Below are 13871 nucleotides of genomic sequence, written 5' to 3' on the forward strand. Positions count from 1 at the left end.
CCCCCTCTCTCTCTCTCTCTCTCTCTCTCTCTCTCTCTCTCTCTCTCTCTCTCTCTATCTCTATCTCTCTCCTCTCCTCTCCTCTCCTCTCCTCTCCTCTCCTCTCCAGAGCAGCTACCAGAGCAGCTACGTCCCAGGATTGTCCACCAGTTCTAGAAAATCAATCCTTACAAGCATGCAGTTGTAGAAAAAAAATTAAAAAACAATTGCATGTTTTAAAACAAACTGAAAGTACTTACCTCTTGCTTGTGAGTTTTTGGCAGTTTGATTCTTTTTTACTATTTACACCTGCCCAAACTGGCAGTTCTCTTGGAGTGGGCGCAACGCTAAAACCACACCTGCCCAGACACCTGCAGGCAATTAGGGGGTAAAGCTCCCTGGCCACTGGTGGGATGTGTTATATCTCTCAGCTGCAAAGAGCAGCAAGCAGGCCAAGACCACACAGTTCTGAGCCAAGTGTCGTCATTATTCAATATTATCTGTCTGAAAATCTATAAAGATAACCTCACACACCAATAGTTATCATGAAAGTAAACACCTTCCTTCAATAGCTGGCTATTGTGTTAATTACTCTTCTCATTGCTGTGGCCAAATACCTGATAAGAAGCTATTGAAGGGCAGAAGGCAAATGACTTGCCCACACACAGGACGTCCAGTCTTTTGACACCATGATATGATGCTGTCATCTACAAATGGGTTGGGCTGCTTTCATACTATCCTGAGCCATCATAGTGGATGGCAGCAAGAGCATTCGCAGCTAGCTATATCGCATCTTTACTCAGAAAACAGAGTAAATAGGAAGTGGGGCTGGGCTATCAAACCTCAAGGCCCACTCCCAGTGGCCCTCTACCTCCAGCAAGGCTCCACTTCCTAAGGGTTCTAGAACCTTCCAAAACAGCACCACCATCTAGGGAATCAGGTGTTCAAATACATGAGCCTGTGGGTGACATTCCATATGAGGCTCACAGCTACCCCACTTTCTACTGATTAGACCTAAGAAAGTTACTAAACCTTAGTGACCAGCCCTCAGGCTCTGGATCTGTACAATGAGAATGGTCTTGAGGACCTTCCTCATAGTGCTTTAAATCTGTATTAGTCAGTTTTCCATCACTGTAACAAAAATGCCATAGACTGTCAACCTAGGAAAAAGGAAGGTTTGTTTGGGTTGTCAGTTTTAAAGGGGGTTGGGAAGATGGCTGAAGTCAGTAAACTGCTTGCTGTGCAAGCCTGAGGTCCTGACTTTGATATTTAGATCACACATTAAAAAGGCCAAGTATATTCACACATGATTGTAATCTGTAGGCCAAAAAAACCCTTTCTTCCTCAGGGTGGTTTTGGTCAGCAGAAGGCAAACCAGGATATAGTTGGTGGGGTGCTTGCCTAGCATACACAAAGCCCTGGTCTCCACCCCAGCACCACATAAACTAGGTATAGTGGTACACACTTCTGGAGGTAGAGGCAGGGGAATTGGAAATTCAAGGTTATTCTCAGTGACACAGTGAGTTCCAGGCCAGCCTGAGCTACAAGAGACCCTGTCTCAAATGATAATCACAGTATGTAAGAGTTTTTCAGGATGCCAGGCACTACAGAGATAGTGTATAAGCTTATTTAGCACCACACTAAAGGTCTGGATTTATCATGCCCTCCAGTAGCCCATGTGGAGCAGTCTTGGTTCTTAGCATGCACTACTGTATGGTGGATGCAGTAGGAGGTCTTGGGTCCTGGAGTACATACTATTGAGGAGGACAGTGGGACTTGCCCCTTTTTCTTTTTGCTCCTGACCACAGGGTGAAGGTGAGTACTTCACATGCTCCTACTATGACATGCTGCATCACCACAGGTTCCTGACCATTCAACCGCCAAACCTTGTGTGTGTGTGTGTGTGTGTGTGTGTGTGTGTGTGTGTGCGCGCGCTACAGGTTCCTGACCATTCAACTGCCAAACCTTGTGTGTGTGTGTGCACGTGTGTGTGTGTGTGTGTGTGCGCGCGCGTGTGGGGGGAGGGGGCTCGCAAGCGTGCGTGCACATACACACATAGGCCAGAGGACATCCATAGGTATTGTTCCTCAGGTGCCATCCACTCTGTTTCTTGAGACAGGGTCTCTCACTCTTCTGGAACTGGCCAATTAGGCTGGACTGACTGGCTAGTAAGCCCTGGGGATCCACCTGTCTCCACCACTCCAGATTGAGATTACAGGTGTGTTCCATCACACCTGGCTTTTTACATTGGTTCCGGGGATCTAAACCCAGGTCCTCAACACATGCACAGCAAACACTTTACCCACTGAACCATTTCCCAGCCCCTTAAGAAGCTTGTTATGTCCACAGTGTCTGCTCTTTGATGCCGTTGTCTTAAGGGCAAAGCTACTTCCCTGAGAATGAAGCTGTCCTGAGTATACTGTCAGCCCTGCCACCTGCTCTTTAACCTCAGTGGACCCCTCAAACCTGGAAAAAATTGGAGTCCCTACAGTAGAAATTGGAATTACAAAATCCTTCCCTTGGAAATTTGGTCTTTATTCAGAGAATTCTGGGATTTAATAAACTCTTGGTTGGGAGACATCTCTCTATGGCCACTTGTAAAGTAATAACAGATCAGACCTAGATGTGTGGTCCTCCTGGCATGAGACAGTTTGAACAATGGTAACAAACAAAATAAAAATCTGTGTCTAGTACAAAATATGAACTGATTAAAAAACAGACAATGGGGCTGGGGAGATGGCCCAGTCGGTAAACCACTTGTCATTCAAGCATGAGGACCTGATTGCTATCCCCAGAATCCATGCAAAAAGCTGGGAATAGGGCCTGGGGACATGACTCAGTAGTTAAGAGATTATACTGCTCTTGTAGAGGACCTGAGTTTGGTTCCCAGCACCCATGTCATTTTGCTCACAGCCACCTGTAACTACAGCTCCAGGAGTTCCAATGCCCTCTTCTGGCCTCTGAGGGTATAAACATGTGCATATAACCATACATACACATAAATAAAAATAAATCTTTTTTTAAAAAAGCTGACACACATCTACAATCCCAGTGCTGAGGAGGCTGAGCTTGGTGGGTCCTTGGTGCTTGCTTGCAGCCAATCTAGTTGACTTGGTGAGATCCAGGCCAGTTGGAGATCCTGTCTCAAAAGTAAGGTGGGCAGTGCCTGAGAAATGACACCCAAGGTTGAGATCTGACCTCTATAAGTACCTGTGTGCACATGCGTGTGCATGCACACACACACACGCATGCACACACACACACCAAGAGAGAGAGAGAGAGAGAGAGAGAGAGAGAGGCTGATTTTAAAAGTTCTTTATTCAAGGATATAAGTAAAATAGCTATTGGAACAGTTTTGTCAAAAGTGAAAAGATGACTGTCACTTTCACCACAGGTCTTATGTATTTAGGGACCTGAATGCCACCACTCAAAGCGGCTCCCTGGCCCCAGAAAGTCTCTCTCACTGTGGGAGGAGTTAAGGTTTTGGGCTCAAAGGGATGGCTGAACCTAGGACTGCACACATTAACCCGGCTCCTCTGGGTCTGTGTTGCAGGGATCATGTACCGGAAGTCATGTGCGTCATCAGCAGCCTGTCTCATCGCCTCAGCTGGGTACCAGTCCTTCTGCTCCCCAGGGAAACTGAATTCCGTGTGTATCAGCTGCTGCAACACCCCTCTTTGCAATGGGCCAAGGCCGAAGAAAAGAGGCAGCTCTGCCTCGGCGATCAGGCCAGGGCTTCCTACCACTGTCCTGCTTTTCAGCTTAGCCCTTTGCTTGTCACATTGCTGAAGCTAAAGGCCATGCCGCTCCCTCCTGCATTGTCACCCGGCCCCTCACTCTCCCACCTCCCCAAGTCTCTTCTGGGTATCCTTTAATTCTGGGTAGACAAGGGAGTCCTTTTGTTCCTTTTCAATAATACAAGATCACATACAAACACTTTTGTAATCTCGGAATCAATTCAGTCTGAATTTGCAGTGCGTACTTGAAGAAAGAGCATGGAGTGGAAATCCAGCCCCAATCTGTGTAACTAGCATCAAAGTCAGCCTGGAAGAATCAGCTCCTAGAAGCCATTGAAATATGCACCTGCCCTTTCCAAAGCCTCTAGTTTCCATCCTGTTCTGATGGGGCCACAGTTTATTTTGGGACTGCTGCGTGAAGATGATGTTGCTTTTTGGGGGTGAGGGGTCGGTTTGCTGCTTAAGGCCTCCAAACTTGACATTCACACTTCCTGCTCCTGAATGCCATTTTCTGTGGTGGAATCTGCCGGTTTGGTCTCTGGGTCAGTCTGTGGTGACTGCAGACTCAACTCCTGGGGCTGAGACTCCTCACGCTTGGCATCCGTCTGAAAAGTGCTTAAGAAAACCTTGTTAGTTCTCCTTGCAGAGGAGTTCCGCCGGGAAGACGCTAAGAAGATGAGCGGGCTGCGGGCGGAGCGGGCACTGTCGGTGGTGGAGCTGGCGTGCGCCCGCAGGCGCTTCTCCTGGTTGGCATGCTGCAGCGTCAGATGGCAGCGGAGCACCTGCCCAAACACCCTCCGGAACTGTTGCGAGGACACGTTGTAGAGGAGAGGGTTGACCACCGAGCTGAGGTAGAAGAAGGTGTCCGAGAAAGGGAGGAGGATCATGTAGGCCTGGAAGTAGGACTTGGTCCAATCATGCTTGGGTTTTGCCGCAGCCATGATCCTCCGAATCTGGTTTGGCATCCAGCATACCGCCAAGGTTACCACAATCAGTCCTGAGTAGGAAAGAATAGGAAACGAGAGAGAGAGAAAGAGAGAGAGAGAGAGAGAGAGAGAGAGAGAGAGAGAGAGGGAGTAAAATCAGCATGATAATATAAATAAATAAATAAATAAACAAAACCCCATAAAATATTTAGCCCCTCAGTTCTGTTGCTTGTTGGCCAGGACATGGTAGCAATTTTTCAGTGCTGTGCTTGACAGCTTCTTTTTGCCACTGGCAAAAGAGAATTTAACACTGTTTCAAGCTCAGGGGAGTTGGCTGTGTTAAAGACTGTTAACTGCTTTTGACAGTGTATTTATACCCATGAATGCTGGTTAATTTTCAAAATGTTTTCATTGTTGCGCGTGTATCCAGAAAATATTTCATGTTGGCCATAAATCTGGTTTTGTCCTTCTGATTCTAGATGGGCTCATATGTTATAGCCATATTCGATGAAACGGTATTTGTATTGTAAAGAATGACTAAGCCAAGAAGACCTAGTGATATGACTAAGTCAAATAGAAATTCTTTCCCTTTGGGAACAAAAGAGTATTTTATGGCAATGATTTTTCCATTCAATTTCAGGGGAAGCAAAAATCAAGGCAAGCATTGAGAAAGAATGTATTGTGGACGTATACTAATGTACATGTATGTCTGAAGAGGTCCGCACACCTAGGTATACACACCTTTAGTCACAATGGGTCTCTCACATCAGCATGTCTGCTTCTTTTCAAGTACTTTTAGAAGCAATGTTCCCTCTACCTTCAGGCAGAAAGGCATATTATCTCCAAACACCAAAATACCTAAAATACATTGCAAGTTAAGCCAGGAAGATGCTCACTGCTTTGTGGTGTTGAGTTGCAGCATGGCCGCCCAGGAATAATCAGGCTCTAGAGGGGGTACCACTCAACATCACATGCACCCATGGATAGAATGTTGTCAGTCTGGATTCACTGGTACATGCCCATACTTCCGTTCTGATTTCCATAATCATGGCTGTTTCTATAGTTCCGACAAACAAGTGAAATCACAGTTGTACCTTCTCTTTTTGTCTTTTTTCTTTTCTTTTTTATTTTTTTGAGACAGAGTCTCCCTGTAGCTTGCTATGTAGACCAGGCTGGCCTTGAGCTCAGAGATCTGCCTGACTCTGCCTCCCAAGTGCTGGAATTAAAGGTATGTGCCACCACACCCAGCTGTGAAATCACAGTTGTAATGAGACTTTACTGATAAAAGGAAAAAAAGGGGGAGGAATCTTTAGGTCTCTTCTTTCTCACTCCCTCTCCTTCTCTGTCTCCCTTTCTCTCTTTTCTCAAGAAGCTGAGACCTGGCACATAACACAGAAGTTTCCATGAAGAGAGCAGATAACTTAAAGCAAGATTTTGATGGGGTTCACCAGTTAAAAGTACATACTGCTCTTCCAGAGGACCAGAGTTCAGTTCTCAGCACCTACATCAAGCAGCTCACAACCAACGATAGCGCCAGCTCCAGAGGATCTAACCCCCTCCTTTGACTTCCCTCTACACTTACATTCACATGCACACACCCACATACATACATGCACACACGTCACACATAATTAAAAATAAAATAAATATTTTTAAAAAGAAATTTGCATTTTAGGAATGTGTTCTCCCTCTCTAAACTTGAGTCATACACACACTGGTCTGGAGATCCCTTTCCTGGTGGTGGAGGGACCCCTGACCCTTATATAACTCAGATGTTCCCAAGAACAGACCCTTCTCCATCTATCAGCAAGAAGGGGCTGAGAAACTCTGCTCCTTTGTGCTTTTCCAAGGATTCTTCCTGTCAAACCTCAGCCCAGGCTTTGAAATACAAACCAGTCTGCTTATTTCTTCCCTTTGAATTTGCTACCCTGAGAACAGTCAGTAAATTTAAGAATGAAATAGGCAAAGTAACATATTGATCTGATGAAAAGACAAAAAAAAAAACTAACTTAAATTAGGACTAGATTCCAAATCACCTAGTTACATCTGCTGGATAAGAATAGTAACAACAGCAATAACAACAAAAATCAGTATTTTTCTTATTTAAGAAATAATACCTGCACAGGAAACAGGGAACTTCTTTTCTGTGTTTTGAGCACAGTTCCTCCCAAACATCCTTGTTGCTGCAAATTAGTTCTGCAGTTTCTGCTTCTTTCTGCTCCATAAAGCTCTGAGTTACTAGTTCAGTATTAATTGTGGCGGAAGATAGAAGCCAACCATATATGGGGAAGCTATAGGCTTTTCCCTGACACTGAACTTCACAGAGCAAGTCTTTATCTAAGAACGTGTTCTCAGAATGGAAACTGAATGTAGACTTATGCTATGTTGCTGGGGGGTGGAGGGGGTGGTGGTGGTGTTCTTTGAGAATCCAGAAAGCTGATGAGAAGTTCCCTGTACTTCTCACAGACTGATCACGGCAGAGCTTTGAAAACCTGCAGGCAAAGGCTTGTGGAGAAGCAGAAACGGAGTTATAAAATTGCTTTCCTTTTGCCTTGTGTTGCCTGCCTGCTCCCTAGATCTCTTGCTTACACAACACTTCTATTAGTTACCTGAATGCACCTGCTTGGCTTCAGTAGTCCTGGACTGATCATCCCATCAAAAGAAGCAAATTTTTTGCTTTAAAAGAAAAAAAGAAGGATGAAGAGGAAGAACAGAAAGAGGAGGAAAAGGAGGAAGAAGAGGAGGAGGGTGAGCAGAAGAAAGAGGAGGACGAGGAGGAGGAGGAGGAAGACCAAGTGTATAGGAAGGAGAAAAGGGCTAAGGCAGATCATGATGTGTAGGTTGCTTTGTAGTCTTAGCCAGAATGAAATCCTTGCTCTGAAATTGAAATGAGATAATAAATGGGAGATGGGCCAGTCTGAATAAATAGCAGAAAACAGGGGAAAGCCCTGGAATTTTTCAATGATAAGGAATAAAAAAAGGAAGTTGGGCTTTCTGGCTACAGAAGCAGATAGATAGGTAGCAGTACTGACTTAGAAGAGAGACACAGGGATCTGAATTGGAAAGGGTCCTAAATTTGAACAAGTCTACATCTGGCAGGTCTTGAGATATAACCAAGAGCAATGAGCAGTTAGGAACTAGCTCCTTCTTTCTATCCAGTGTTTGTGCTGGGCATTTCACACATGGGTCTCACTTCTCCTGCAACAACCCAGTGAGATCAAAGCAATTACTACCCTCACTTAAGAAATAACCTTCCAATCTCCAAAATCCATGCCACAGGCCTTTTTCTCCCCCAAGATGTAATACTATCAGTTTCTCCTTTCAGTTTGATACAGAAACACAAGCAAGAGGGCTGGGGAGATGGCTTGGTTGTTAAAGCTGCCCAAGCTTGAGGATCCAAGTTCAGATCACCAGAGCCCACATAAATGCCAGGTGGGTTTGTTGGCCTCCCCGTAATCCCAGCCTTGAAAGGTAGAGACAAGGGACTCTCAGAGCAACTGGGCTAGCCAGACTACCATTTTGGTGATCTCTGTGTTTGATTAAGAGACCCTGCCTCAATACAGTGGAAAAGTAATACAGAATGATTTCTGCCATCAACCTTAGGCCTCCACATGCATGCACACCAACAGGCACACACACACATGCCCACACACATGCAAACATGCACTCACACACATGAAAATGGAAAAAAGAAGAAACACACGCAAGAAAGTAACCATTAACTGTGACCTATGTATAATGCAGCTCTGTCCACTGAAATTAATAATAGAAGATATATTTAATTTTAAAATTTTCAATGACATTCACAAAGAAAAAGGAGATGACATTGATTTTTATAATGCCACTTAAAATGCATGTACAACCCAATTTCATATGTAAAGGCAATATGGAATCAATATGAAAACTATTGATGAGATGGATTTTCATTCCTTTATTCCATACTAAATCTTCAAAAGTCAGTACGGCTTTGACTTGCATAGTATAGCTCAACTGGGACCAGACAGGTGTGGTTAGAGGCTGCCATGCTTAATAACACTTAAGAAAACCATCTTTCCTAGTCCTTCCACAAAGCCACAAACTTCTGTTCCCTCTCCATCCTAGTCCCCCAACTATCCCTTTTCCAGTCACATACACAGTCATATCAAACCAAGGCAGACCCAAGAAGGCACCCACATAGCATGTCTTTGCAACAGTACAATACAACCATTGCTGAATCTGGATCAGATTTCTGAATATGTATCTGTAGAGAATGCATTTCACCAGGCTCTGCATAGAAAACCTTCTGCAGAAGGGACTGCCACATTATTCAAAGCCTAAATTATTCTGAAAGTACAAAAAATGTCTTCTACATTTCTCATCCAGACCCTACCTCTCTAGGATCACACAAATCGTGCTGACTGCCTGGCAGAGCTGTTGGCATATCCTTCCCCCATCTCAACTGGAGGTGAGAAAAATGGCTGCCTTTCTGTCTATGTTTCCAAAGATAATTTTCAGGAAAATGGAGTGCCAGGCTTACAGGTGCAACCGAGGAGAAGCTGAGGGATATGTCCATGGGCAGTGTGAGAGAGGCTAGCCTGTCTGGACTAGGAAGCCAACCAGTCCCTTTGTGCAGAATTTGTCATGTCACAATGGCAGGTAATTGTTCACTGTTACATTTGAAAAAGAAAAAGTTCTTCATTTTCCATGATACACTGTTTAGAATAAATATACCATGTCCAGAGGTAACACGTTCTATTCTGGCTGTCTGAAATTGGTTCAACTCCAGTCCCAGAGACTCTCTAGCTAACACAACTCTTTAAAGTCTTATTCACGGCTTAATGGAGTGCATTAAAGATTTGACTAAATTTATGTTTGGCTGCAATCAATTTAGGCTTGTGTATTACATTTGGGGAAGAAAAATCTATAACGCTTTGGTCTATGTGGTGCAGCCCACAGTTAAACAGCCTGAGCATGAACTTGAATGAAGATGGGTGAACTGAGCCCTCTCATGCAGAGCAGGTAAACTGTCTTAACTGGATTATTGATAGATCAGTATTATACTCCAGACAGCCTTGCACTCTGGGTTTTGAAATATTCTCATATCTTATCTGTTTGCCCACATAAAGTACTTTTGTTTTTCCTCCTCGATCATCTCAGTAAAGTGACAAGAGCCATTAGGTGATGACTCAGATGCATGCTTGGCAGAATAATGTTTAAAAAACATGCAGGAGCTGAAAGTGGGCTCAGTGGTTAAGTGTGTATACTTCTCCTGCAGAGGACTGGGGCTCAGTTCCCACATCAGATGGCTCACAACCACCTGTAACTCTAGCTCTAGGATCCAACATCCTCTTATGGATTGTATAAGAACACATGGCATATACAATGTGCACACGTGCACACATGCGCGCACGCACACACACACACATACAAATCAATATAAATCTCAATAAAAAAAACATGCAGGAGCAGGGGAGATGTTACTGTGCAAGCATGAGGACCTGTGTTTGGTTCTCAGAACCCACGTAAAGTTGGACAAGCTAGCGCATATGTCTGTAATACCAGTGATTCTGTGGCAAGGTGGGCAATGAGACAGGAGAATCCCTGGGAGTGCAGGGGCCAGCTAGTGTGGAATATGCAGTGGGGAACAATAACAAGCCCTTCCTCGAACAAGGTGGAAGGTTAGGACAGAAGCACCTGATGTCCTCTTGTCCTCTAACCACGCTTGCACACTGTTGCATTCACATGCCCTTTCTCACACACAGGAACACACACACACACACACACACACACAGAGTCGAGAGAGAGAGAGGGAGAGAGAGAGAGAGAGAGAGAGAGAGAGAGAGATTAAAATAAATACCCTCTTCCCAAACTAGAAGCAATGTAGCTGTCCACCACTGTGCTGTTCCACAGTCTGATATTTCTACAGCATCCAAGGCAGCAGCTTAGTTTAGTTTTTGCAAGTGCATTCTGTCCGCACCCTGGGACGCAGCAGCATTGACATACCTGGTACTATGCTCTGCTTTATCCTTTCTGACTTTTAACGTGAAAGTCACTATTGAGTGTACCCCAGAATCCAACATAGAGTCTCAGAGAATGAAACGGTAAGAAGAGAGTGGCTTCTATTGCACAAATGAGGAAACTGGACCTAAGTGGTTTGCACAAGAACTCCAGGGCTCAGAGCACAGGACTCTGTCTCCAGGGCTTACAGCACTGGGCACCCTACATTAGGTTGATAAGTAAGGCTTTCATGCTGTTGCAATTTCCAGGGAGTCCAGATTTAGGGTCAAGTGTTGACTCATTAGTATGGGATATGGTGAAACTAAGAGGTCTACACAACACCTGATCACATTCCATGTTAAAACAACCCTCCCCCCCCTACAAAAACTATTCATCTGAAGCACATGATTCCTACCCAGAGAAAGGTAGAACTCCAGCCCAAGGCAGCCAAGAGTATTCAGGAAACAACTGGACTTTAGTATATGACATGATGATCCAGCCCACAAAATTGCTATCTGGCAGCATGTTCATGCATCCATCATCTATTACCTACTTACTCATCTGTTCATCCATTTATCCATTCACCTATTATCAGTCTATCATCTATCTATCTATCATCTATCTATCTATCTATCTATCTATCTATCATCTACCTATCTATCATTTATCTATCTATCATCTATCATCTACCATCTATCTTTCATTATCTGTTTATCATCTGTGCATTATCTAGCTATCTATCATCTATTTCTCTATCATCTATCTCCTGTTTATCATTCACCTCTGTGTCCATCCATTCACCTATCCATCATCTACTGCCTATCTGTTCATCTGTCCATCCAATTATCCATTCATCTATCGTCTATCTGTCAGCTACCTAGCTATCTAGCTATCATCGGTTTCTCATTTCTCCTTTTTCTACCTGTCCACCCATTCATCTGTCCATCGATCTTATATCAGGACTTACTTAAAAAGTGATATTAAGCTGGGGTATGGCGATGCATATTTGTAATCTCAGCACTGAGGAGGTAGAGAAGGGCAGATCTCTGAGGCTTACTGGCCAGCAAGCCTATCCTACTTGGTAAGATTTCTAGGCCAATGAGAGATACTGTCTCAAAAATAAAGAAGGTGAGTGGTGTCTGAAGAAGGAAACTTAAGGTCCTCTGGCTTCCACCTGCACTTCCACACATAGACACAAACACACAAACACACACAAAAGTAATACTTAGCAATTCTAAGCAGAAAAGACCTGTAACTTGATCTCTACTCCAACAAAGATAGTTTCTGTGACTTAAATAAATCCTAAAGACTTCCTTTTCTACCCAGTATCAGAGCCCCACTTTGCTGAGCTATGGAAACCCTGTGGGTACAGTAGGCATACTGAGTGACCTGGGGTTCCTGTAGTTACTGTAGCAGCTTTGTCCTTTCTCTGCCTCCTTCTACTTTCCAATTCTAACTCTGGTCACAGTGCACAGGAATGAGACATCTCTTTATTGTTTTTGTTTTCTGGTTTCTAGTCTCTGAAGTTTCTTTATTCATACAGCAAACACTGCTTGATTGGTCATGGTCTGTTATGGACCCTGTCCTAGATATTAATGATAAGGACAACAAGGTGACTCCAGTCTGAGTTTCTCTGAACCACAAAAGGTCAGAGCAGAGCAATAAGGCAGCAAGGGATGGGTACTGACTGACCTTCTCACAAACGGGAACAACCAGATTAAAAAATTAAAGGGGTGTCCTTGTTAGCTTTAACTATCAATTTGAGGGATTTCTGAGGTCGACTTGTGGGGGATCATTTTTGGTAACTTATTGATGTAGGAGGCCCAGCCTATTGTGGTTCTGGCTTATATGAAGGCAGGCTAAGCATGAGCCTGCAAGCAAGCAGCAAGCAGCATTCTTCTGTGGTTTCTGCTTCGGGTTCCTGCCCTGACTGCCCTCAGTGATGGACTGTGTTCTGAAAGTGTAAGCCAAATAAACTTTTTCCTCCCCTCTGTTGTTTTTGGTCAGTGTGTTATCACAGCAACAGAAGGGAGACTGCAACAGAGGGTCTGGGGACAATGACTCAGTCACCAAAGTGCTCACTGTACAACATGAGGACCTGGGTTTGATCTCCGGCACTAACGTGAAAAGCTAGATGTGTTGGCATGTGCAGGTCATCCCAGTACAGGGAATGGGGAGATTTGGTGGGGAGATAGTGACTTGCTCACAAGTCAGCCTAGCCTCATCAATGAGCTACAGGTTCAGTGAGAGGCCCTAACTCAAAAACAAAGGTAGAGGGACTGGAGAGATGGCTCAGTGGTTAAGAGCACAGGCTGCTCTTGCAGAGGACCCAGGACCCAGGTTCAGTTCCCAGTACTCACAAGGCTGCTAACAATCATCTGTAACTCCAGTTCTAAGGGATATGACACCCTCTTCTGGTCTCTGTGAGCATTGCATGCATGGGTGCACTTTTATGTACATCTAGACAAAACACTCATACGTGTAAAATAAAAAGAAATAAAAAAATATGAGGTGGAGAGCAATTGAGAAGGACACCAGTGTTTACTTCTTTCCTCTACATACATGTGCATACATGTGTACATGCACTGCCCCCACAAACATGCATATACACACATATTCTCTCTCTCTCTCTCTCTCTCTCTCTCTCTCTCTCTCTCTCTCTCTCTCTCAGCAGGAGTAAACCTGGAAGAGAGTGACACAGGTCAAGCAAGATTCAGCAATGTTTGTAACAGAGGAATGAAATGGCAGCTTACCTTCTGAGACTAGCAAGGCTCAGCAGGGCAACGCGAAGTGGTGGGTGAAACCATGGAACCCCAGCATGGTTAGAGAACAATCCACCAGGTTTTGTGAACAATAAATTAACTTGCATATAGTAGGGCAAAGGAACATCTGTTGTCAACCGACATTTAAATCGCAATTGCCAGTGGAAATAAGCATATGGTTAGTTGAATGAAGAGCCAGAGAGAGACAAATACATCCCATAAAATGTTTTAGCACTTTCTCAATTTATATGTTAGTGTTTGCCAATCTGTTTCCACAAGCTAATGAAAAACTTGATCTTACCCCCTGACCTTGCCTGACCAGAGAAACCCAACTCAGCAGGAACCTTGGTTTACTGTCCAACATTTAAGACCAGTGGCTCTCACTGAAGGGTTACTGCAATAGCAATGGCACCTCAACCTCATTAAAATGCAGATTCTCTGGACTGGGGAGATGGCTCAGTTGATGAAGTGTTTGCTTTGCAAACATGAGG

The 13871-nt window shown here is 44.3% G+C and overlaps 2 protein-coding genes across 3 annotated transcripts in view; one reads left to right on the top strand and one right to left on the bottom strand.

Moving 5' to 3' along the window:
• Lypd1 (LY6/PLAUR domain containing 1) overlaps window positions 1-4153 on the top strand; it is a 37431-nt gene extending 33278 nt beyond the window's left edge. Inside the window, exon 4 of one of the 2 annotated variants that reach the window (XM_017797975.2) lies at window positions 3533-3806. In XM_017797975.2, the coding sequence (XP_017653464.1) occupies window positions 3533-3768 (236 nt within the window). In that variant the 3' untranslated portion in view covers window positions 3769-3806. Of the gene's footprint in view, window positions 1-3532 lie in introns of both variants that reach the window. The other variant, XM_008832468.3, reaches the window with a different exon arrangement.
• An 8-nt stretch (window positions 4154-4161) lies between these two features.
• Gpr39 (G protein-coupled receptor 39) overlaps window positions 4162-13871 on the bottom strand; it is a 227421-nt gene continuing 217711 nt past the window's right edge. The window contains exon 2 of the mRNA XM_008832467.2: window positions 4162-4713. Coding sequence (XP_008830689.1) covers window positions 4199-4713 — 515 coding nt within the window. The 3' untranslated portion in view covers window positions 4162-4198. The remainder of the gene's footprint in view (window positions 4714-13871) is intronic.

Source organism: Nannospalax galili, unplaced genomic scaffold (assembly GCF_000622305.1).
Source record: "Nannospalax galili isolate Female #2095 unplaced genomic scaffold, S.galili_v1.0 scaffold995, whole genome shotgun sequence".
NCBI lineage: Eukaryota > Metazoa > Chordata > Mammalia > Rodentia > Spalacidae > Nannospalax > Nannospalax galili.